A 26,718-nucleotide genomic window follows, 5' to 3' on the forward strand; every position below is an offset into this window, starting at 1 on the left:
AGTATGGGTGCGAAATTTTCTCCGTCCCTAGCCAACATCATTATGTCCGTTTGGGAGGAAAAATATATTTACATTGAGGATAATCCCTTTAAGGACAACATTATATGGCTGGGCCGCTACATTGATGACTTGATGTTTATCTGGAGGGGTGACACCTTATCTTTGGATGAGTTTGTTGTTTATCTGAATAACAATGATTTCAATCTACGCTTTACTAGTTCTAGTGACTTGTGTTCCATCAATTTTCTGGATTTAAAACTATTTGGAGACAGCAGTGGGAATAAAGTTATTGTGGCCCCTTATAGGAAACCCACGGCGTGCAACAGCATTCTCATGGCAACTTCTAACCATCCCAAACATGTTATAAAAAGTATTCCAGTAGGTGAACTTACTAGACTAAAAAGAAACAGCACCTTGGATACGGACTTTGAGATGGAAGCCAACAAAACCTGCACTAACCTATTAAAAAGAGGATATTCTAAGTGGTCACTTAGCAGAGCTAGAGGAATTGTTAATAATATTGATAGAAGTTCACTTCTTCAGGAGAAAACTGACGTTCAATGAACTCATTTGATGCGAAGGTGGTATTCAGCACTAATTACAGCCCCCAATACAATACCATAGTCAGCATTATAAAACGGTACTTGCCACTCTTAACGCAGGATGAGGTTTTATTAAATATTGTGAATAATCATAATGTGGCGTTTGTAGCTAAACGGGCACCTACCTTAGCGTCTTTGTCTCCTAGCATGTTTATTGATCAGAACCAGAAGTCTAATAATTGGTTAAGAACTATACAAACTGTGGGTTTCTTCTAATGTGGAGCTAATGTCTGCATCTGCTGCGGCTTTGCTAATAAATCAAAAGTTTTTTCTTCATTTCCTAATAACAAAGAGTTTAGTGCTGCATCTTTCATTAACTGCAACACTGACAATGTGATCTACTTGATCAGCTGCAGCTCGTGTAGTCTTCAGTATATTGGTCGTACCATGAATTCATTGAAAACCAGGATGAGAAAACACATATCAGATGCTAAAAATCTACCTTTGGTTGGAGCTTCAGTTGTTTCACGCCATTTCTCTAAAGTCCATAGTGGTAATTTATCTAGTTTTTCCTTCATGGGAATTGAACAAGTAAAAAAACCTCTTAGAGGGGGGGACTTACGCAGGAAGGTTCTAGCTAGAGAAAGCAAATGGATTTTTGAAATGGGTACAAGAACTCCTTTAGGATTTAATAGCCGCACAGATATTATTCTACATTATTGAGGTTTCCGTGGAGTTTATTTTACTCATGTCTAATATAATATTGTTTTTTTCCACTTTTTTTTTTTTTTTTGGTGTTTTTGTTTTTTTTTCATCCTATACATCATGTCATTAACTAGGACGTTTATTTGTATTTTTTATTACATAAGAAAAAGTTGTCTTTTCTGTAGCAATGCTGTTAGTTAATCCACAATAGCGAATTGGTTAAACCCTTTTTTTGCACACATGTTTGTAATCATTTGCACTAATTTTATTCAGGATTGCCTTTTATATGGCTCCACATACAAGGAGCAGATTAGGTTTGGACCGTGAAGAAGGCGGATTAGGCCGCCGAAACGCGTAGTCCCATTTGCGCTTATTTCTGCCATGTTCTCTGGTTTCTGATTCTCGTGGGTCGTTTTTATACCTTGTTGAAGAAATAAAGAAAAGCATCATTTTACTCCAACCCTGGTTTGCTGAGTTCTTGCTGAATTTCCTCTATGTACCCATACTGTATATAAATATATCAATGTATCAGTGAGCTGTTAGCATACCTAGAATGAAGGCTAGAGGTGTCCGTCTACCATACCTTATGCAACATCATAGTTCTGAGAAGAGGACCAATGTACTGTTCCCTAGTGAAGGCCTCTTCATAGTAATGCCCACCTCATGGTGTTCAGACCAATGTCCATCTTTTATTGCAGCAGCCAAGGTCATCCATCTGGCTAATCGTTACTCGGACGCATCCGCTCTTGCCAGTCCTTACACTGGCTGCCCATTCATTATAGGATCCAATTCAAAGTACCGTATACAGTTAGGTCCATATATATTTGGACAGAGACAACATTTTTCTAATTTTGGTTCTAGACATTACCACAATGAATTTTAAACAAAACCATTCAGATGCAGTTGACGTTCAGACTTTCAGCTTTCATTTGAGGGTATCCACATTAAAATTGGATGAAGGGTTTAGGAGTTTCAGCTCCTTAACATGTGCCACCCTGTTTTTAAAGGGACCAAAAGTAATTGGACAATTGACTCCAAGGCTATTTCATGGACAGGTGTGGGCAATCCCTTCACTATGTTATTCTCAATCAAACAGATAAAAGGCCTGGAGTTGATTTGAGGTGTGGTGCTTGCATTTGGAAGGTTTTGCTGTGAAGGAAACATGCGGGCAAAGGAGCTCTCCATGCAGGTGACACAAGCCATCCTTAAGCTGCAAAAACAGAAAAAACCCATCCGAGAAATTGCTACAACATTAGGAGTGGCAAAATCTACAGTTTGGTACATCCTGAGAAAGAAAGAAAGCACTGGTGAATGCATCAATGCAAAAAGACCTGGGCGCCCACGGAAGACAACAGTGGTGGATGATCGCAGAATAATCTCCATGGTGAAGAGAAACCCCTTCACAACAGCCAACCAAGTGAGCACCACTCTCCAGGAGGTAGGCGTATCAATATCCAAATCTGCCATAAAGAGAAGACTGCATGAAAGTAAATACAGAGGGTTCACTGCACGGTGCAAGCCACTCATAAGCATCAAGAATCAAAAGGCTAGACTGGACTTTGCTAAAAAAAATCTAAAAAAGCCAGCACAGTTCTGGAAGAACATTCTTTGGACAGATGAAACCAAGATCAACCTCTACCAGAATGATGGAAAGAGAAAAGCATGGCGAAGGCGTGGTACAACTCATGATCCAAAGCATACCACATCATCTGTAAAACACGGCGGAGGCAGTGTGATGGCTTGGGCATGCATGGCTGCCAGTGGCACTGGGTCACTAGTGTTTATTGATGATGGGACACAGGACAGAAGCAGCCGAATGAATTCTGAGGTCTTCAGAGCCATACTGTGTGCTCAGATCCAGCCAAATGTAGCCAAACTGATTGGTCGTCGTTTCATACTACAGATGGACAATGACCCAAAACATAAAGCCAAAGCAAGGAGTTTATTAAAGCAAAGAAGTGGAATATTCTTGAATGGCCAAGTCAGTCACCTGATCTCAACCCAATTGAGCATGCATTTCACTTGTTAAAGACTAAACTTCAGACAGAAAAGCCCAAAAACAAACAGCAACTGAAAACCACCGCAGTGAAGGCCTGGCAGAGCATCAAAAAGGAGGAAACACAGCGTCTGGTGATGTCCATGAGTTCAAGACTTCAGGCAGTCATTGCCAACAAAGGGTTTTCAACCAAGTACTAGAAATGAACATTTTAGTTACAATTATTTAATCTGTCCAATTACTTTTGGTCCCTTTAAAAATAGGGTGGCACATGGTAAGGAGCTGAAACTCCTAAACCCTTCATCCAATTTGAATGTGGATACCCTAAAATGAAAGTCTGAACTTCAACGGCATCTGAATTGTTTTGTTTAAAATTCATTGTGGTAATGTCTAGAACCAAAATTAGAAAAATGTTGTCTCTGTCCAAATATATATGGACCTAACTGTATATTCGTATATAAGCCAACCCAAGTAATAGCCGATCCCCCTAATTTTGCCACAAAAAATGGGAAAACTTATTGACTCGAGTATAAGCCTAGGGTGGAAAATGCAGCATCTACTGGTAAATTTCAAAAATAAAAATAGATACTAATAAAAGTAAAATTAATTGAGACATCAGTAGGTTAAATATATTTGAATATCCAGTTCATGATGGCCCCATAAGATGCTCCATAGAATAATATGCCCCATATGCTGCTCCATAAAGGTTATGGCCCCATAAGATACTCCATAGATTATGCCCCATTTGTTGCTCCATAGATTATGTCCCCATAAGATGCTCCATAGATTATGCCCCATAAGATGCTCCATAGAATAGGCCCCATATGCTGCCCATAAAATGCTCTATATATTATGCCCCCATATGCTGCCTCATAAGATGCTCCATAGATCATGCCCCCATAAGATGCTCCATAGAATAGGCCCCATATGCTGCTGCTGCAAATAAAAAAAATGACTTAACCATCTCTCATCGCTGGGGGCCAGGTGCCGGCATGCTATGGGGGACAGGTGCCGGTGTCACTGCTGGCTCAGGGCCCCAGCACCTGAGATATTCACCTGTCCCCGTTCCATCGCTGCTCGCCGCTGTCTGCTGGTCCTCTGTCAGTGACGTTCAGGCAGCAGAGGGAGCGGCGCGCACTAACCACATCATTGCGCCCTCTGCTGCCTGAACGTGACTGACAGAGGACTCGGCAGACAGCGGCGAGCAGCGTTGGAACGGGGACAGGTGAATACTGCATATACTTACCCCCTCCTGGCGCGGTCTCTGCAGCCCTGCTTCTCCCACAGTCTCCTGCGCCTCACTTCAGCGGTCATGTGGTAACGCTCATTAAAGTCATGAATAAACACATATTCATGACTTTAATGAGCGGTACCACATTCACATCGAGAACATCTGGAACGTTATTGGTAAGTGATAACACAGTAGCTACCAGCAGTGGATTTTGATGATTTGCCCAAGGTCATTAATGACCTCATTGATAGCAGCCGAGGTTGGAAGTGCCGGGATTTCTGCCTGTGGTGCTCATATTTGATACTGAATAAATTGAGATGTTTTTAAAATTTTGTTTCCATTTTTATAATCATGATTCCACCACTTTTCCTTTGTTGAGTTGTAATTTCAATATTGAGGAATGTATATACACAAGCTTGCCTCTCACGAGATATCGCTATCTAGTCTTGTAGCACCTTATACATGGCTGTGCCGCTTTTCCATACTGCTATCAGCAAAGCAGTAATGTATGGTGCTGAAAGACCAAAATCAGAAGTGGGAAGGTTGGAGTTCCTTTCCCTCCATAGTTTATGGATGTAAGAACTGTGCAGTAATGAGGTGGGAACTAGAAAGAATTGACGCCATTGATCTTCATTGTCCACAAAGTTTTGGATGTGAAGAAAAACAAGTAGATTGCCGGCCAATTTAAGTCTAACCTGCGAAGAATTGTTTTTGCTGCTCCTCCATTCAGCATTGTGCTATTTTTAAATGTCTTTTATCTTTTAAGTTGCTTTTTTTATTTTGGATTATCAATTTGTTTAGTAATAATTTGAGACAGCTTGCTCGATTGCGGGTCCTTTAAGACATACTCTATCCTTTTCTTATTCCATGCTGATTGACCCTCCAGGCCAGAGACAATGGGAGCGTGACTATTGAAAGATCAATGGAGACGAATTTTCTCTTTGACACATAAAGCGTCGATTTGCTCTCGTTTTCACAAAGTGAGTTAAAACTGCTATTTCGATAGTACAGAGTCCCAACTCGCCTTCACTCTATTTTTCCTGAAACCAACTCCGTGTGTTGGAGGTGTGGAGATGAGGAAGGCAATCTAATGTTGTACATAGATTTTGGTCTTGTAGGCTTCTCGTTCCTTTTTGGGAAAAAGTGGAACTGGTGATACCCAGGATCACTGATCTTGCACCTGACCTGAATCCTGCCTTCGTCCTTTTCATTCACTGTGATATCCCTCTAAAAATAAATAAGCATTCCATATTGTGGCACTTAATCGAGCGTGTATCCCTTTGCTTTGTGAAAAAAAAATCCATTCCGACAATCTCCCTCCGATGCGTTGAAGTGAATGAAGTAATTTTGATGGAGGAACTGAACGCCACATTCAGTTATTCCTATGACCGTATTTATAAAACTTGGTTCTTCAAAAGGAATCTGAAGAACCACCTCTTCCAACAAGCCTGCAACCTATAGTAACCCTCGTTCCACCAAACCGCTGCACGACCAGCTCTACCCTCATCTACTGTATACACACCCATCCCTTGTAACATAGTAACATAGTTATTAAGGTTGAAGGGAGACTTTAAGTCCATCTAGTTCAACCCATATCCTATCCTAACTTGCCCTAACATGTTGATCCAGAGGAAGGCAAAAAAAACCCATGTGGCAACAGTAAGCTTCACATTGGGGAAAAAAATTCCTTCCCGACTCCACATACGGCAATCAGACTAGCTCCCTGGATCAACGCAATATTAAGGAGACTAGTGTATATACCCTGTAATATTATACTTTTCAAGAAAGGCATCCAGTCCCTTCTTAAATTTTAGTAGTGAATTACTCATTACAACATCATATGGCAGAGAGTTCCATAGTCTCTCTGCTCTTACAGTAAAGAATCCGCGTCTGTGAGTATGCTTAAACCTTCTTTCCTCCAGACGTAGAGGATGCCCACTTGTCCCCGTCACAGGTCTAAGAGTAAAAAGATCATTAGAAAGTTCTTTGTATTGTCCCCGCATATATTTATACATTGTAATAAGATCACCCCTAAGCCTTCGATTCTCCAAACTAAATAACCCCAAGTGTAATAACCTGTCTTGGTATTGCAGACCCCCTAGTTCCCTCATAACCTTGGTCGCTCTTCTCTGCACTCGCTCCAGTTCAGCTATGTCTTTCTTATACACCGGAGACCAGAACTGTACACAGTATTCTAAGTGTGGTCGCACTAGTGACTTATATAGAGGTAAAGTTATGTTCTCCTCATGAGCATCTATGCCTCTTTTAATGCATCCCATTATTTTATTTGCCTTTGCAGCAGCTGCTTGACTCTGGCCACTAAATGTGTTTGTCGTCCACCCATACACCCAGGTCTTTTTCAGTGACTGTTTTGCCCAATGTTTTACAATTAAGCACATAATTATACAACTTGTTCGTTCTACCCAAGTGCATGACCTTACATTTATCCCCATTAAAGCTCATTTGCCAATTATCAGCCCATGCTTCTAGTTTACATAAATCCTCCTGTAATATAAAATTGTCCTCCTCTGTATTAATTACCCTGCAGAGTTTAGTGTCATCTGCAAATATTGAAATTCTACTCTCTATGCCCCCTACAAGGTCATTAATAAATATGTTAAAAAGAAGCGGGCCCAAAACTGACCCCTGTGGTACCCCACTGCTAACCGTGACCCAGTCCGAGTGTGCTCCATTAATAACCACCCTTTGTTTCCTATCCCTGAGCCAGTTCTTAACCCACCTACACATATTTTCCCCTATCCCCATTGTTCTCATTTTATGTATCAACCTTTTGTGTGGCACCGTATCAAAAGCTTTTGAAAAGTCCATGTACACCACGTCCACTGCATTCCCTTGGTCCAGTCCGGAACTTACCTCTTCATAAAAGCTTATCAGATTAGTCTGACAGGAACGGTCTCTTGTAAACCCATGTTGATATTGGGTCATAAGGTTATTCTTCTCCAGATACTCCAGTATAGTATCTCTTAGAAAACCCTCCAGGATTTTACCCACAGTTGAGGTTAAACTTACTGGCCGATAATTTCCAAGTTCAGTTTTTGTCCCCTTTTTGAATATTGGCACCACATTTGCTATACGCCAGTCCTGTGGTACAGACCCTGTTATTATGGAATCTTTAAAGATTAAAAATAGTGGTCTATCTATGACTGTGCTTAATTCCTGCAGTACTCGGGGGTGTATCCCATCCGGGCCCGGGGATTTGTCAATTTTAGTGATTTGTAGACGCCGCCGTACTTCCTGCTGGGTTAAGCAGGTGACATTTAATGGAAATTTTTATCCCTGATCATGTTATCCGTCATGGGATTTTCTTGTGTAAATACTGTTGAAAAAAAGTCATTTAGCATATTGGCTTTTTCCTCATCCACCATTTCACCCAGACTATTTTTAAGGGGACCAACACTATCATTTTTTAGCTTCTTACTATTTATGTAGTTAAAGAATATTTTGGGATTATTTTTACTTTCTCTGGCAATGAGTCTCTCTGTCTCAATCTTTGCTGTCTTGATTTGCTTTTTACAGAATTTATTTAATCTTCTGTATTTATTTAATGCCTCATCACTCCCTACTTGCTATAATTCTCTAAATGCTTTATTTTTGTCCCTTATTGCTCCCCTTACAGCTCTATTTAGCCATAGTGGTTTCCTCCTATTTCTCGCATGTTTATTCCCATACGGTATATATTGTGCACAGGTCCTATTCAGGAGGATAATAAACGTCTCCCATTTTCTTTATGTATCTTTACATCTCAGGATATCGTCCCAGTTAATTGCACCAAGATCATCTCTCATCCGTTGGAAATTTGCCTTCCTGAATTTTAGTGTCCTTGTAACCCCTCTACCACACATCTTATTAAAGGATACATGAAAACTTATTAATTTGTGATCACTATTACCCAAGTGACCCCCAACCCTTACATTTGATATGCGGTCTGGCCTGTTGGTTAATATTAGGTCTAGCAGTGCCCCCCCTCTTGTTGGGTCCTGAGCCAGTTGTGAAAGGTAATTGTCTCTCATAGTTGTCAGACACCTATTACCCTTGCTGGAACTGCAGGTTTCTGTTCCCCAATGTATTTCAGGATGGTTGAAGTCCCCCATAATAATGACTTCTCCTTGAGTCGCTGCTTCATCTATTTGCTTTATGAGGATATTCTCTGTTGCTTCCATTATTTTTGGAGACTTATAACAAACCCCTATCAGTAATTTATTATTTTTCCCCCCTCCCCTTATCTCCCCCCACAGGGACTCTACATTTTCATTAGATTCATATATATTATCACGCAGGATGGGTTGTAAGGATGATTTTACATATAAACACACGCCTCCCCCTCGCTTATTTGTTCGGTCATTTCTGAACAGACTGTAGCCCTGTAAATTAACAGCCCAGTCATGGCTCTCGTCCAGCCATGTCTCAGATATCCCCACCATGTCATAATTATGTTCCAACAACATTAACTCCAATTCCTCCATCTTGTTGGTGAGGCTTCTGGCATTAGTATACATGCACTTTATGTATCTCTCTGTACCTCTATTCTTTCTTAAATTATTAACTGTTCTAACCCCACCCCCCATGCCACCTCCACCCCCAATGTCATTATTTGTGCCCAGGTCTCTATCTGTACTGTCTTCCCCTCCTATAAAAGGAATACCCTCCCCCCCGTCCCTAGTTTAAACACTCCTCCAACCTTCTAGCCATTTTCTCCCCCAGCACAGCTGCACCCTCCCCAGTGAGGTGCAGCCCATCCCTAGCGTAGAACCTGTAGCCAACTGAGAAGTCGGCCCAGTTCTGCAGGAACCCAAACCCCTCCTTCCTACACCAATTCCTGAGCCACTTATTAACCTCCCTAATCTCCCGTTGCCTCTCTGGCGTGGCACGTGGTACAGGAAGTATTTCCGAAAATACCACCTTGGAGGTCCTTGCTTTAAGCTTACAGCCTAATTCCCTGAAATCATCTTTAAGGACCTTCCACCTACCTCTAACTTTGTCATTTGTGCCAATGTGCACCATGACCGCTGGATCCTCTCCAGCCCCTCCCAGTAATCTGTCAACCCGATCAGCGATGTGTCGGACTCGAGCGCCAGGTAGGCAGCACACCGTTCGACGATCCCTGTCTTTGTGACAGATTGCCCTATCTGTTCCCCTAATAATTGAGTCCCCCACTACCAGAACCTGTCTGGCCTGCCCTGCTCTCCTATTTCCCCCCTTACTGGAGCAGACACTCCTCCGGCTGTCAGAGGACATGCCTTGCTGCAGCAGTGCTACTCCTGCACTAACACTCCCCTCATCTGCCAACTTAGCAAACTTATTGGGGTGTCAGATCAGGACTAGCCTCCCTGGTGCTCTTCCCTCTACCCCGCCTTCTAACTGTCACCCAGCTAGCTGCTTCATTGTCCTGCAGCTCCAACCTAGCATCCCCCCTCATCTATCCCATTGAGCGTCTGCTCAGTGAGCAGAAGACTCCTTTCCATATTGTCTATGGATCTCAGTGTTGCCAGCTGCACATTTAGATCCAGTATCTGGGCTTCCAAATGCACAACGTGCTCACATCTTGCACAGCAGTATGCACCCTCGACCGGCTGTTCAAGGATTTCATACATGCGGCATACATGTAGATTGTGAGCCCTCGCGGGCAGGGTCCCCTCTCCTCCTGTACCACTCAGTGACTTGTATTGTTTATGATTATTATCCTTGTTTTTACTGTATTATGTACAGTTGTGCTCAAAAGTTTACATATCCCGGCAGAATTTTTGCTTTCTTGGCCTTTTTTCAGAGAATACAGTATCAATGATAACACCAAAACTTTTTGTCCACTCATGGTTAGTGGTTGGGTGAAGCCATTTATTGGCAAACTACTGTGTTTTCTCTTTTTAAATCTTAATGACAACCCAAAACATCTAAATGACCCTGATCAAAAGTTCACATACCCCATTTCTTAATACCGTGCATTGCCCCATCTAACATCAATGACAGCTTGAAGTCTTTTGTGGTAGTTGTGGATGAGGTTCTTTATTTTCTCAGATGGTAAAGCTGCTCACTCTTCTTGGCAAAAAGCCTCCAGTTCCTGTAAATTCCTGGGCTGTCTAGCATGAACTGTGCTCTTGAGATCTCCCCAGAGTGGCTCAATGATATTGAGGTCAGGAGACTGAGATGGCCACTCCAGAACCTTCACTTTGTTCTGCTGTAGCCAATGACAGGTCGACTAGGCCTTGTTTTGTGGATCATTGTCATGCTGGAACGTCCATGTACGTCCAATGCGCAACTTCCGGGCTGATGATTGCAAATTTGCCCCCAGTGTTTGCTGATAACATGCTGCATTCATCTTTCCTTTAACTTTGATCAAGTTTCTTGTGCCTTTGTAGCTCACACGTCTCCAAAACATCAGCGATCCACCTCCGTGCTTTACAAGTTTTGAGGCTTGTCTCTATGATGTTTTGCATATTGTAGGTGAGATACTTTGTGGCATTTGCACAGTAATGGCTTTCTTCTGGCGACTCAACCATGCAGCCCATTTTTCTTCAAGTGCCTCCTTATTGTGCATCTTGAAACAGCCATACCGCTAGTTTTCAGAGAGTCCAGTATTTCAGCTGATGTTAGTTATGGGTTTTTCTTTGCATCTTGAACAATTTTTCTGGCAGTTGTGGACGAAATTTTTGTTGGCCTACCTGACTGTGGTTTTGTTACAGAGCCTCTGATTTTCCATTTGTTAATCACAGTTTGAATGCTGCTGACTGGCATTATCAATTCCTTGGATATCTTTTTGTATCCCTTTCCTGTTTTATACAGTTCAACTACCTTTTCCCGTAGATCCGTTGACAGTTCTTTTGCTTTCCCCATGACTCACAATCCAGAAGCATCAGTGGCTGGATGAGAGATGCAAGAGTCTGTCTGGATCCCACAAACTCACTCAACTTTTATGCACACTTACTGATTACAAGCAAACAGGTCACAGGTGAGGATGTTACCTTTAGTAGCCATTCACACCCATTTGTGTCAACTTCTGTGCATGTTATGAGGTCAAAATCACCAGGGTATGCAAACTTTTGATCAGGGTCATTTGGATGTTTTGGGTTGTCATTATGATTTAAAAAGATAAAACTCAGTAGTTTGACAATAAATGGCTTCACCCAACCACTAACCATGAGTGGAGAAAAAGGTTTGGTGTTATCATTCATATTCTCTGAAAAAAGGGCCAAGAAAGCAAACACTCTGCTGGGGTATGTAAACTTCTGAACACAATTGTACACCCCTCCTCACATGTAAAGTGCCATGGAATAAATGGTGCTATAATAATAATAATATTGGCTGGAATTAAGATCTTCTTCCCGAATGAAAGGCCCACATTGAGGAAAACTGAATTCATAAGCATGAATTTGCAAGATAAGAGTCTTACCGGATGTGTAGCAAGTATTAAATGCCAAACTTTTGTCCGCTGGCATACTCTGAACGCAGCGGAGAAGAATATTGCTGTCTTCTGTGTCTCCGTCTGTCTGCCGTAATATTATATGACCCATGGTGTACGTTGTATCCGTGTAAAACACCTAGGAACGAAGCAAGAGATGCCGAACTTTGGTATGTAGAGGGGCAGATAGAAAAGGAATCAAGGCAAAACATGGGAATGGGTGGTATCATACCTGGCTGTATATTGAGTATATCCCAGAATGCTTCACCTGAACACTTTTGCCTTCAACCTCCAAAGATCTGCCCTCCTGTAGAGACACTTTCCAAGAGATTTCTGTACAGTCCTGGGAGTCTGAGGCAACAAAAGAAGGAAAAAAGGTATTAACGAGAAGGTCCATTTAATGAGAACATTTGACAACGCCTCAGGAGATATTCTTTACTGGGAATGTCCGCTAGGACAGAAGTCCTCAACCAGTAACTCTCTGGCTGTTGTAATAGAAGTCCTATTTGGACTCATGCTCAAAGTTGAGGTTTTACAACAGATGGAAAATTACTAGTTTGATTCCTTCAATAAATGATGTCCAAGTGACTCCTTGACCAATTCCCTTGAAATGTGAACAAGTAGAATTAAGTTGCATCTTATTTTGGTAATAGTACGAGAAGATCTCATTAATTGAAGAAGACAAACATGATATGTAAAGGTTAAAGACAGGAGGTTAACCTGTCACACAAGAAGAATGAAGACCATCGTAAAACATGATTATAAAGACCCAAATGATGGACAGAGCATTCTGGAGAATGACAGTCTAAGTGAGCCACATGATAATAAAGATTGTACTTATAATCTTTCATCTTGCAGTGTGACGGAAAAACAGCAAATAGTTGAAAGTTCATAGAATTATCTCACCATCGGAGTATATCGACTGTGGTACCAGGTGAAGGAGAGAACGATTTCCTGAAAGAAATAGCACAGTATAGGGTGACCAGGCAGAAGAATATTGTCCCACTTCTTCTTCATCAACTCTTAGAATTAGGGTTATTCCCATCTTCTCTCATTGATAGCTGGAGGTCCCAGTTTATGGACCCCTAACAGACAAACCGTTTTCTCGAGATCTTGGGACTCCCTTCAATTGGACCACCCCAAAATATCACCTATCATGGTGTGAGAATGAAATCCTTGAAAGTAAGATCTGCACAGTTAGAGCTGTCCTTTTTTGAGGTCCATGAGTGGACGGCTTAGATAAGACATGAACCTCAATTTCGACTTTGCCTCCTCTCATTAATCGGGAGCATTTCCTATGATGTCAGCATGCTATAAAGGTGCATATGGACAGGTATGCAAGCTGACGGATCATGTGGCAGCCATTATCTCTAATTTCTATTCAGAGATGAGTTTTGATTAGAGCAGACATTGACCGGAACGTGCTAAAGCTCAAGAAATGTCATCATACTCATCAGCAGTGTAGGGTGGTGGGGGGTCCACAGGGGCACTTGACCTGATAAATTCAATAGGGGTGCAAAATTTTGTTCCTCTCCTATCCCAATGCTGTTTTCCATGTAGGGGGTACAATGAGTACCCCCTCCAAAGAAAACCAGCATTGAATCATAGAATCGTAGAGTTGGAAGGGACCTCCTGGGCCATCTGGTCCAACCCCCTGCTCAAAGCAGGATTCGCTAAATCACCCCAGTCAGATGTCTGTCCAGCCTCTGTTTGAAGACTTCCATTGAAGGAGAACTCACCACTTCTCATGGCAGCTTGTTCCACTTATTGATCACCCTCACTGTCAAAAAGTTTTTTCTAATATCTAATCTGTGTCTCCTCCCATTCAGTTTCATTGGGATTGGGGAGACGGGCAATGAACGAAACAGTTGAAGTTTGTCATCTGCTGCAGCATTGGCACCAACCAAGATAACAAAGCTTTCAGTTTTGCGGAGTGAGCTTTGTCATCTTGGCCACTACCTATGCAGAGCACAATAGAGATGGATAAACTCATCTCGACTGCTGCGCACTGCATAGCTAGTAACTGAGATGACAAAGGGTACTCCCAACAGCTCCCCACTTCTCTCACTTGTACGTTTGTGAAAGGAGCGACAGATACCTGCTGTCGGAGCTGTCCCAAAATTAAAAGTTGCCACTGAAAAAAAAGAAAAAACACTAATGTTATAATAAACGTTAAGTTTTTACATACTTTATCTAACATTAGTTTAAGACTAGGGTCAGAGATAGGACTAAGGCTAGGTTTAAGACAAGGGTTAGGGTTAAGGTTGGGTGTTAAGGATAGTGTTATGTTTAGGGTTAGTGTAGTGTCAGAAACCTCTCTCACACAGATTTCCATTAAGGAAAAAGAGCTTACATTCTAAGCCTTCTTGTAGAATTGTACAATGGCGATAGGGGAGTAGGATATTCCGTATAGCTGGAAAATGGCAAATCTAATTAAAATTACTTTTGAAGCCTTAAGTCCCTGGTGCTGACAGGTAATTAAGACAGGATACTTATTGTGCCATCCAGGATGAACTATTGTTCCTCCAGGATGAAACTACTATGGTGAAAGAACTTCACCCAGACTTAGTGTTTCCAACAGAAAGTTATGAATATTGGGATTTTTTGTATAGATCAGATATTGATGGGGTATACATTTTCAACTTCAGGACTAATCGGGGAAGAATATGCATATTTTTGCATATTTTTTCATAACTGTGACACCTGCCTATAAGCACCAAATCAATAGCAGCCAGATCGCTGACACCAGCCATGTCAATAAATATGGCTGCGATCTCTATGTCAACAGTGAACATATTGTTAATGTTGGGAATTTCATAAAATTCTGAAGGGCTGAGAACATCCTATAACCTGGCCCACGTGAAGTCATCAAGGGGATGTGTGGGTGTAACTCAGGTGAAGATAAAAGGTCAAGGTGAATTATTATCTGTGTTCATGTAGAGAGATACTTATCTTTGTATGCAAGATCTATGCACACTGGACGTTTTTCATTCAAAGTGCTCTTCTTTGCTAAGCCGAATCATCTCTATGATCAGTTTAGTAAGTTTCTTTGTTAACCCTGTTTATCTTTTGTAATTGTATATGCTGCATTATTTTGTCCCCTTTGTAAAATCTTTTGTTTTTGCACTGCCTGTTATTCTGGATTAAATATAAAATTTAATAGTTCTGTTCCTTTTGTTCTGTAAACCACATCCTGAAGCCATACGCTACTAGAAACCAGACGCCCAATCGACCTGTATTTAAAAAAAGACCGGTGGCGGCAGCGAATAGTTTTTGGGATGTTATGGAGTTAGCAGTGACCGTACTGGGGGTATATATACATATTTCATGCGTGGGAATCAAAGGTGTATATACCATATGCTCACTGTTAGTTTCCCAATAACTGGCCTTGGTGAAACAGCCACTCCTCCATTAATCGTCGGTCAATTGCACAATTGTCCAGATAATAGGGGGCAGTAGGGCGCTGTTCATGACAAAAATATATGCTCATGGTGGGTAGATTAACCCCCCTCAGATGTCATCTTTGACAAATTGGTGGCAGCGGTGGAATCTTCATGGTCTCTCCGGTGTCCTGCCTTTGACAGGTAGTAAAATATAGCAATGTATTATTTGATCTAAAAGTTTTGTTTAATGGTTCAACTGTCTTTCCCAGCCTTGCCTGAGGAGCTGGCAATCCAAGCAATGCCACTGATACCACTGAATAAAAACGTGCTCAAACGACTGATTTTGGTTGGGTTGGTGAACAGTAATGGTGGAAACCCAACCCAACAATCCTTCAGAAACAATCATTGCGCATGTGTTATATCTTTTCATGACTCCCCATTATTTCTCCCTTGAAGATGAGTTTCTACCAGAGGAATCAGGCTTATCTCCCCATTGAAGTAAGCCTATGCACCGAGCTAATTCTCTAATCCAACCCTACATGTTTATGGGGTAATTTGGGATGAGATAGTGGCAGCAAAAAGTCATTTTGTAGGCTGCTATCTCATGTGCATAATCTCTCAAGTATGTCAGATGCTCAATTACTGCTAATTGTGAGCTTGTCTCTGTGCCACCATGCACTTTAGGCTTCAATAAACACTGCTCCATGTGTAGATGGACATTGGAGCTGTCGTCCTGTGCTCGGAATCATTATCCTGTTAGTCCGTGAGATCTTTGTATTCATTGGCACCATCTCACGGAAACATCTGATGGGATTTGATGTCTCTATAACAATACTCCTTACTGGCGTTTAGCTGACAATTTAATTTTATGTGATGGTTGCATAATCGCTTCTGCGTGCCAAGGGTAAGAATGAAATGTGAAAAGAAAATGTTACGCCGTGAACTATAAAGAAGAGCGTAGGCACAAGGCAAAAACATCCTGCCTGTCGTCTCACCGGCGTGTCTCCGTTTTTTGGTCCCCGGGACGTCTCTCTTTTGCCGGGAGCAGAGTTGAGCCTCACAGAGCCTTTGAACCTGTAATGGAAATGGAACTGTAAATCATTGATAACTGGTCAACTTGCAAAAGTAATCCATTAGCAGATCCCCGAGGCATTATTGTGCCCATAGACATTAGGCAAGATTCAACTGACAATCTTCATGGGGCCCACTCCTTCGGAAAGAAGAATTAAGCATGTTGGACTTCAAAATGCCTAATCCTGTAAACCTATGCTAGATGTAAGTGCTAGTCAAATGATATTCCCATTTTTAGATGTTTGGATATGCCATCAATATCTGATAGAGGTGGATCCCATCCATGAGAATTGCATTTATCTCTAGACCAGAGACAAGGGCATGGGTGTAACGCTCACCATTCACTTCCGTGAGAGTTACTGCCTTTTGGGCTCCAAGCACCACCGCACATGATGTCCTGACCCTTGAGAGAAACGTCCTTACCCATCCAAGAGCCAAAGAGGAGCCTAGTCGGTAGAGGAGGAGCTGGGAATGAGGAGAAGTGAGTGTGCAATATTACCTGGTACTACTGGGTGTGGTGTTGTCCTTCGAAAATAAGTATGGTCTTGGTACATTCAAGACAGTTGGCAACTATGTCAAAGATGTGATTGTACGGAGCCTATAGATCACCATTACGGAATAGCTTGGGTTTTTTTCAGAATTTTTCTATAGTTCTCCAAAATTGTTCCATTGAAACAAAAAATTTCGGCTCTCATTATGGTTGGCTCAAAAAAAAACCCAAAACATATTCCTGTATTACTTAACCCCTTGAAGGGTGCTGATGGGGCTGGTAAACAGGATGTGGCTAGATGCCAAAACACTTATTGGATCCCTGATTTTCAGGATATTTGCCCACCTGGAGGTCCCAGACGGGAGATATTAATAACATATTTAATATCATGATTTTAGCTTTCCATAGATAGGAAACACGGCATATATACAATCATCTATCTGTGCGATATTAATTCAAGGCTAATCGGTAGGCCTCACAGCAATGCCAAAAATATATCTCCCATAACTATGGGAACTATGCTTGTCACAAAAAAACAGTATTCATAACTGGAATCCAGTGATAGTGTCTGATCGAATTCCTTTGAAGACCAGAAGAATTTTGCCCAGAAGTTACAAAATTTGTCATGCCCCAGCCTCTCATATACACTGGTCCAGACTTTGTCTGTTTTCCAGCAGATAACCTACTTTAATTACCTGTTCACAGTAGGAGGTCATAGCTGCATAAGGATATGGAATGAAGTGTGAGTTTTTTTTCCCCTTTTACAAATTATAATTAAGACATGCTTCAATGTTCAATATGAGGGTGACGTGTCCCCATACAAGAGACAGTTTAGATAGTGATCCCTTTTTACCGATACGTCTATGACAGTGAATTAGTCTCATAAGGACTTGTTTTTTTTCAAGATGAGTTGTATTAGTGGCATAATTTCGGGGTACATACAGTGGCTTGCAAAAGTATTCACCAACCCCCCACCTTTGGCATTTTCTGTGTTTTACTACCTCACAACCTAGAATTTCTCTGGGGTTTTTCGAGGGTTTGCATGAGTTCATGTACAGAACATGCCTATATATGTGAACATTTTGGTGTCTTTTATTGCAAGCAACCAACAAATAGGACAAAATAACTGAAAACTTCAGTGTGCAGAACTATTCACCCCCCTAAAGTCAGTACTTTGTAGAGCCTCCCTTTGTGGCAATTACAGCTGCAGGTCACTTTGGATAAATCTCTATAAGCTTTCCACATCTTGCCACTGGGATTTTTGCTCATTCATCAAGGCAAAACTACTCCAGCTCCTTCAGAAGAAATTCTAGTGAACAGCAATGTCTGACCACAGATTCTCCACTGGATTAAGGTCTGGGCTGTGACTAGGCCACTCCAAAACATTTACACTTTCCCATTAAACCTCTCAAGTGTTGCTTTAGCAGTATGCTTTCGGTAATTGTCTTGTTGGAAGGTGAATCTACGTACCGGTCTCAGATGACTGAAACTAAAGTATATTTTGCTCAAGAATATCCCTGTATTTCACACCACCCATCTTCCCCTCAAATCTGACCATTCTTCCTGCCCTTGCTGCCTAAAAACATTCCCACAGTATGATGCTGCCACCACCATGTTTCACTGTGGGGATGGTGTTCTTGGGGTGATGAGCAGTTTTGGTTTGGCACCAGACACAGATTAGCTTGGTGGCCAAAAAGTTCAATTTTGGTCTCATCTGACGACTGCACCTTCTTCCATACAATTGGGGACTCAAAACTGCCTTACATTGTTTGTGTGTTAGTAAAGGCTTTTTTTGCCCACTTTTTCATGAAGGCCACCTGTTTGGTCGTATGGATAAATACTACAGTCTCTGCTTGGGAACTCTGCTGCAGGAGAGCGTGCGGAGGGGTGAGAGGTGCTGTGTGTGTGCACGAGTACATGTGTGTGTGTAGAGATGAGTGGTGGTGTGTGTGTGTGCATGTGTAGCTCTACGGGGGAATGTGCAGAGAGGTGAATGGTGCTGTTTGTGTCTGTGTGTGTAGGTGGAGAGGGCAATGATGATGGAGAAGGCAATGATGGGGGTGGTGGGGGAGAAAGCAATGATGGAGGTGGTGGAAAGGACATTGAGGGGGTGGTGGAAAGGGCAACAATGGGGGTGATGGGGAGGAGGAAATGCTGGAGGTGGTGAAATGGGCAATGATGGTGGTTGTGGGGAAGAAGGCAAAGATGGAGGTGATCGAAAGGGCAATAATGGGGTGGTGGGGAGGAGGAATTGATGGAGGTGGTAGAATGGGCAATGATGGGGTGGTGGGGAAAAGGCGGTGGTGGAAAGGGCAATGATGGGTTGTGGTGGGGGAGAAAGCAATGATGGAGGTGGTAGAATGGGCAATGATGGGGATGGTGGTGGAAAGGACAATGATGGTCATGGTGGAAAGGGCAATAATGGAGTGGTGGGGGAAATTATGGAGGTGGTGGAATGGGCAATGATGGGGATGGTGGGGGAAAAGGCAATGATGGTGGTAGTGGAAAGGACATTGATGGTGGAAAAGGCAATGATGGGGGTGATAGTGGGAGGAAATGATGGAGGTGGTGGAATGGGCAATGATGGGGTGGTGGGGGAGAAGGCAATGATGGGGGTGGGGGAAGACAATGAGGGGTGTGGGGGATTGGGAAGGGAGGAAGAGGATTTATAATGGAGTTAGGAACAGGGGGAAGTGGAGGAAGACGTTATTATCACTTATGTATAGCACAGTCCCTTAGTATATAGTGTACTTGCTTATGTATAGCACAGTCCCTTAGTATGTAGTGTACTCAATTATTATGTTTAACACAGTCCTTTAGTATATAGTGTACAGACTTATGTTTAACACCATCCTTAGGGTCCCATCACACATAGCGACTCACCAGCGATCCCGACAATGATATCAACGTGTCAGGATCGCTGGCGAGTCGCTACATGATCGCTGGTGAGCTGTCAAACAGGCAGTTTCACCAGCGATCAGCACCAGCGACACCGAGCGTGCGGCGTCGCTGTGTACGTTAGTTACCAGCGCGCTGATGTAGGGACCTGGTAACTAAGGTACACATCGGGTTTCTAAGCGGCGTGCGTCACTTAGAAACCTGATTTGTACCTTGGTTACCAGCTGCCTGCATCAGCGCGCTGGTAACAAAGGTACACATCGGGTTTCTAAGCACCGCGCGGTGCTTAGAAACCCTGCGTTTACCTTGGTTACCAGCGCACTGATTGCTGATCTCCCGCCTGTCATACGCAGCGATGGGTGCTGGCCAGCAGGAGACCAGCGATCAAAAAAAGTCCTGGCTATTCCAGGACGATCAGCGATAACCGGCAGGGGGGCTAGTCGCTGGTCAGTGTCACACACGGCGATCTCGCTGGTGAGATCGCTGTTACGTCACAAAACTTGTGTGACGGGGCTTTAGTTACATAGTTTCCTCTTTTTTATGTATAACATCGTCCCTTATTACGTACCATCCTCTCTAGTTATATATGATGCCGTCCCTTATTATATAGCTTCCTCTGCTGTTATGTATAGTGCTGTCTCTTACATAGTGTATTCTTGTTGTTTTTGTTATTCACAGCGCCCTTTTTATTACATAGTCCGCTCTCTTGTTAGATATAAAATGACTGCTGATGGAGGAGCCGGTGACCAGACTACCAGTCCATTATCTCCTCCATTAGAAAAGAAGCTTTCCCATGCTCCATCAGCCATCATTGCATTATATATCTAACATGAGAGGACGGTATGTAATAAATAACAGGGCTGTATATAATCCAATACGTAAGGGACGGTGCTGTACATAGCAAGAGAGGGCACTGTATAAGGGACGGCAATATACAGTACATAATAAGAGACTATGTAATAGTGTGTGGCTATATGTGTGTGTGTGTGTGTGTAATATATATATATATATATATATACATACAGCTCTGGAAAAAATTAAGAGACCACCACATCAAAACCCTGTCATGGACAGCCCAATATCCAAACCTGAACCGCATTGGAAACCTCTGGAATGTAATCAAGAGGAAGATGGATAGTCACAAGCCATCAAACAAAGTAGAACTTGAAGGGAATCTGAATGGCAGAACAGAATACTGCAGTGCGGAGGCGCAGGACCTCTGCCGGCGCCTGCGCACTGCAGGACTCTGCTCTGCCCTCAACAGGGCAGAGCAGTGCGCCTTCGCAGGAGCCACGACAGGCAGCAAAGAAGAAGACGTCATTGTTAGAAGATGGGAGGCGCCGGACCGCAACACCCATTAGACTAAAACTGGACCCGGAACGCCCCCGGTGAGTATAATCTAACTCATTTTTCTTATCTTTCAGGTTACATCTTAGGCTTATCTACAGCATTACAGAATGCTGTAGATAAGCCCCTGATGGCTGTGCCGGCAACTGATAGGCGAAAAATAGGGTGACAGATTCCCTTTAAATTTTTGCGCCAGAAGCAGTGTGACAGACCGGTGGCAAGCAGCCAAGACGCATGAAAGCTGGCATTAAAAATCATGGTTATTCCACAAAATATTGATTTCTGAACTCTTCCTGAGTTAAAACATTAGTATTGTTGTTTCTAAATGATTATGAACTTGTTTTCTTTGCATTATTTGAGGTCTGAAAGCACTGGGTGTTTTTTTTTTAATTTTGACCATTTTTCTTTGTCAGAAAAAAATACAAAATTTAGTGCTTGGAAATTCGGAGACATGCTGTCAGTAGTTTATAGAATAAAAGAGCAATTTACATTTTACTCAAAAAATATAGCTATAAAGCGAAAAATCAGACGAACTGAACATTTGAAAGTGGTTTCTTAATCTTTGACAGAGCTGTGTGTGTATATATTTGTCACCATAAAAGGAGGGGGGCCAGGCACATTTCTTGCACAGGGGCCTCAAGTTCTTAGTGTCCGCCCCTGCTCTTATTAATGCCCTCCTTGCCCGGGCTGAGAGTTTTGGTGGTCAGCCCTCTCTTGGCAGGTTTGTTGGGGTACCATGTTCTTTCCATTTGATGATAATAGATTTGATGGTGCTCTGGGGGATCATCAAAGATTAGGATTTTTTTTATAACCCTACGCTGTCTTGTAATTCTCTACAACTTTGTCCCTGACTTGTTTGGAGATCTCCTTGGTCTTCATGGTGGTGTTTGGAGATCTCCTTGGCTTTCATGCTGTTGTTTGGACATCTCCTTGGCGTTCATGGTGTTTGGAGATCTCCTTGGTCTTCATGGTGTTGTTTGGAGATCTCCTTGGTCTTCATGGTGTTGTTTGGAGATCTCCTTGGTCTTCATGGTGGTGTTTGGAGATCTCCTTGGTCTTCATGGTGTTGTTTGGAGATCTCCTTTGTCTTCATGGTGGTTTTTGGAGATCTCCTTGGCTTTCATGGTGTTGTTTGGACATCTCCTTGGCTTTCATGGTGTTGTTTGGACATCTCATTGGTCTTCATGGTGTTGTTTGGAGATCTCCTTGGTCTTCATGGTGTTGTTTGGAGATCTCCTTGGACTTCCTGGTGGTGTTTGGTTAATGGTGTTGCAGCCACTGTAACCTTTCAGAAAAGATAAAGTGTATATACTGACAGACATCTGACCCTTAAATTGCACACAGGTGGACATCCTTTCACTGAGCATGGGACTTACGAAGGGAATTGCTTGCACCAGAAATTTTTAGGGTCTTCATAGAAAAAGGGGTGAATACATATGCACATGCCAATTTTTAGTTATTTGATCCCATAAATGTAATTTATGCCTATATTTTTCTCACTTCACTTACACTACTTAGTGCTGGTGCATCACACGCAAATCGGATTCCAAAAATATTTATAGGCAGGTTGTAAAGAAATAAAACAGGTAAAATGCCAAGGGGGTGAATATTTTCGCAAGCCATGGTATGACGTATTAAAACACTTATATTCCTCCCCATAAAGAGTTAATAAAAGATTAACAGCAACTCTACCATTGCTTTTTTTTTTTTTGCATTTTACGTGTGACACTATTCGCCGTGCTGCACTAATCAAGTGTTCACTGTATCCTCGCGGTCAGCGCTAATACGGCCATAGGAAAAGTCTATGTTTTTTTTTATTTTGTGGATCCTTTCTACAATGAATACATTTTTGGATTTATTTATTTATTTTTTTGTTAAATAAAACATTAATCTAGAATAGTTTTTCTGATTTTCATTTTTAGACCGTTCACTGTGCAGTATTATTGACATATGAACATTATTCTCCAGGGCAATATAATTGTGGTGATGCCCAGTTTTCAATCTTTAATTAATTTTTTTTAATTTTTAATTTTTTAAATCCCTCTTTTTAGGCAAGATGAACAAAAACATTAATTATGGCATAGTTTTTGCTTTTATTTATTATTATAATATAGTTATGTAGTATGGGATTTTTTTTTACTAATTTTTTCACTGAAAAACTTTTTTTTTAACAAAACTTAGTAGGAACAAGTGATCCTTTGACCACATTAATAATACACAGCGCTAATTATGTAGGACATTATGTAGCCCCCCCAGCGAGATCTGATCGGTCGGGGTGTATGGCAGAAATGCTTTGTTAGGTGATGACGTCGGGCGGGTCCTGGTGGGCTGACGGAGGAGGGATGTCCTGTTAAATGCCTCACATGCCGCTATCACTTTTGACTGAGGCTTGCAGGGGGTTAAGGTGCTGGAACGGGAGGTTGTTACAGTCCCAGCACTGATATTATTAAATTCAGCAACGTCTACAGGATAGCGGGTGATTGCTTAAAACGGGGATACTTGTGCCACATTGGAGCTAAAAATCTCCCCTCTGCCGATCGGTGCAGGTTCCAGTGATCAGACCTCCACTAATCCCCTGCAAGTCGCTTTGGAGGACCCGTCCTATCCTGCATTACACAGAGACCACTGAGTGATGCTTCATTTGTCCTGCGGAGGCGCTGCAGGAAAACGCAACACAAATGATCTTACAGGGTCCCAACAACCTACACAATACTTGTGATCATACCATTGTCAAGGGAGCCTTATTAAGTAATAATTATAGAAAAATGGAAATAGATATATGTCTATATCTATATACTGTATGTACTGTGTGTGTATATATATATATATATATATATATATATATATATAAAATCCAAAAAATTGAAGGCAGCACTCCAGTAGAAAATATCAAATGTGGTTTATTGGTCAAAGAAAAATAAAATAAATTTATATCTATCTATATATATATATATATATATATATATATATATATATATACTCAAACAAATATTAGTGGTGATGTGAGTACAATGAGTATCTAATTTTGTATGATTTATCTTTTTATATATTTTATTGTTTGTTTTTTTTACTGTTTTGCATGATTATTTTAATTCATCTGAGTATTAGTATGTATATTATTTCCTACAACCACATATTTAACTTTGTAAATAATATATTTTTTTTTACTGAAATGTAAAGTATTATTTTATAATTATTGTATTATTATTAGAATAGAACATATAGGATTCATTTGCTATAATATTTTATAAACATTATTAATATGTTTTTTTTGCTTTATTTTTGTATTTTCTTTTTTTATTATGGGACTACAGTGTAAACTGTTTAGATACTTTTTTTAATAAACGTTTTTCTTTTCTTCATTAAATTTATTGCTGTTGTTTTTATAAAATTTAATATTCATATTATATATTAGCCGGTAATATTTTTTTTCACCATTTTTATATGCCATATATATCATATTTTTTAAAATCCTCTTTTTCACCATTTTTGTTTGTGTTTGTTCCTAGTAATGATTTTGTATTTTTAGTGCATTATTATTTTTGTGTTTTTTTTATGCTTATTCTTGGTTTTTGCTGCCGTTATTGCTATTATTATAGTTGTGCTTCTTTTTTTTCTTCGCTATATGAGTCGTGTATCATTATTACAATTACCAGCTGTCGCCGTTGTATTTTATTAAAGAACCGTCGGAGCAAATTTCCCCATTTCCTGTGCTCTCGAATGTTAATATTTGTTGGAGATGACCTATCAAATACAAGCAGATTGCATTACAGCCAAGTCTTGTGTAATATTAGATAATGGAGTCATTATGCTCCGTACATAGCTGCTTGTGCAAGCGAAGCATTTTCACCTGGCAATGTTCGTTAAATGCCTGGATCGTTTTGCAGGGTGGCTCAGTGGTTAGCATTGCAGCGCTGGAGTCCTGGGTTCAAATCCCACCAAGGACAACATCTGCAAGGAGTTTGTATGTTCTCCCCGTGTTTGCGTGGGTTTCCTCCGGGTACTCCGGTTTCCTCCCACATTCCAAAGATATACTGATAGGGAATTTAGATTGTGAGCCCCATCGGGGACAGCGATGGTAATGTGTGTAAAGCGCTGTGGAATTAATGGCGCTATTTAGAAATAAAGATTATTATTAATATTATTATTAATAAAATTGGCGAAAACAAATCTGGAGAATGACTACCCTTCTTAGCAAGTTATCCTGAAGAAGACACTTACCTCCAGCCTGGACTGCTCCTTACTCTTCTGAAATATAGAGAGCTCTCTCTGCAGGCTCCCGAGATGAATGGATTGGTAGACCAAAGCAATTAGGCAAAGGAGGACCCCCAACCAAGACCCTGTCCCACCCCACAATCCCCGCGCCAAGCTTGGAACTACGTTGACCATCACCGTGTGAGTCATGACGTTCTTGGCAATCGACTGGCCGAATTCTCAATGGTTCGGTATTAAGAAGGCAGAGTTAGCGCGTGATCTTGAAATTATTGGAAAAAAAATCCCGGTAAAATTGGTGGTGTAGAACTTTTTCCGAAGACGAGTAGGAATGAGAGACACCCCAAGATTTGTGCCGGAAACCATGAGAGAAGGGAAACAAAACTGAGCCGAAAGTCAGTTATCGAGCAATGAAACTGAAAGTGTCTGGCACAAAAAAAAAAGGGATTACCCGAAATGCTAAAATGTAGAGAGGGGAGAAAGTGAAATGTTCTCGAAAGAGTCAGCCCGAGAACGAGGAAGAGCGATGCATGGTCCAATGCTACAGACTCAAGATGCTGAGGAGACCTGAGCAGCCCAACGCCAGGCTCCGGGGATGGACAGAAGACCTTTCCCAATCGCCTCCCCACGGGGAGTTTCCAATTGTCTCCCATTAAAGTGATACGGTCGAGTTACTCGTCCTTTCACCTCCATCAATCCACTATATCTGAGGAGCGCGAGGAGTTAAATGACACACCAGGAAAATCCTAATATGCAAAGCAGATAAAAAAAAAAAAAAATTTTCCCGAGAGAGGCCAAGTTCTGCCAAAGACGATCGCGCCTGCCAAAAAAAAATGGTCACAAGATTTGGGAAATACAAGGATTAATTGTTGTGGACGCAAGGTGTGACGTCCATTCAGGCAAGTGCCAGCTCGGAGGCATTTTATAGGTTTTATATTTTTATTTACTGTATTATGTAGATATTTTATGGATTTTATATTTTCATTTATCGTATTTTATAGATTTTATATTTTTATTTACTGTATTACTTTTTTATATATATTTTATTACTTACGTATTTTATACATTGTTTTTCCTGAATTTTTTAATTCCGTTTTTGTCTTTTTTTTATTGATTTGTATCAATCAGTGTAAACAATTTACCAGGATTCAGGTTAGATTTCGGTGAGGGACAATCCTTTATTAGATGAGATTTATTATTGCTACCAGTTTTCTGTGGGTCCGGCTTCTCTAACTCCCGACCAAAGCCTTGGAAAATGTGTCTCTTTCTGCTGTGAGTTCTACATGAGGGTTCCCGGCAGCGCGCACCCCGATATGACGTCCGAAAGGCACAGGGTGACTGTCGCTGCGTTCTCCAATGTTTGCCAAGTTTGGAAATTGTTGGCAAATTATAAATGTGACTTCCCGGCCCAGCAGGATCTTTCTTGCAG

General features: G+C 41.5%; 1 protein-coding gene across 1 annotated transcript in view; it reads right to left on the bottom strand.

Moving 5' to 3' along the window:
• Positions 1–1,361: 1,361 nt before the first annotated feature.
• Positions 1,362–26,718, bottom strand: part of LOC141049907 (uncharacterized) — a 63,964-nt gene continuing 38,607 nt past the window's right edge. The window contains exons 10-16 of the mRNA XM_073546746.1: positions 25,299–25,510; positions 16,267–16,345; positions 13,987–14,022; positions 12,795–12,842; positions 12,121–12,239; positions 11,880–12,027; positions 1,362–1,668 (exon numbers count right to left, since the gene is read on the bottom strand). Coding sequence (XP_073402847.1) covers positions 1,517–1,668; positions 11,880–12,027; positions 12,121–12,239; positions 12,795–12,842; positions 13,987–14,022; positions 16,267–16,345; positions 25,299–25,510 — 794 coding nt within the window. The 3' untranslated portion in view covers positions 1,362–1,516. The remainder of the gene's footprint in view (positions 1,669–11,879; positions 12,028–12,120; positions 12,240–12,794; positions 12,843–13,986; positions 14,023–16,266; positions 16,346–25,298; positions 25,511–26,718) is intronic.

This window comes from Dendrobates tinctorius, unplaced genomic scaffold (assembly GCF_039654945.1).
Source record: "Dendrobates tinctorius isolate UK_male_01 unplaced genomic scaffold, ASM3965494v1 ptg000151l, whole genome shotgun sequence".
Lineage (NCBI taxonomy): Eukaryota > Metazoa > Chordata > Amphibia > Anura > Dendrobatidae > Dendrobates > Dendrobates tinctorius.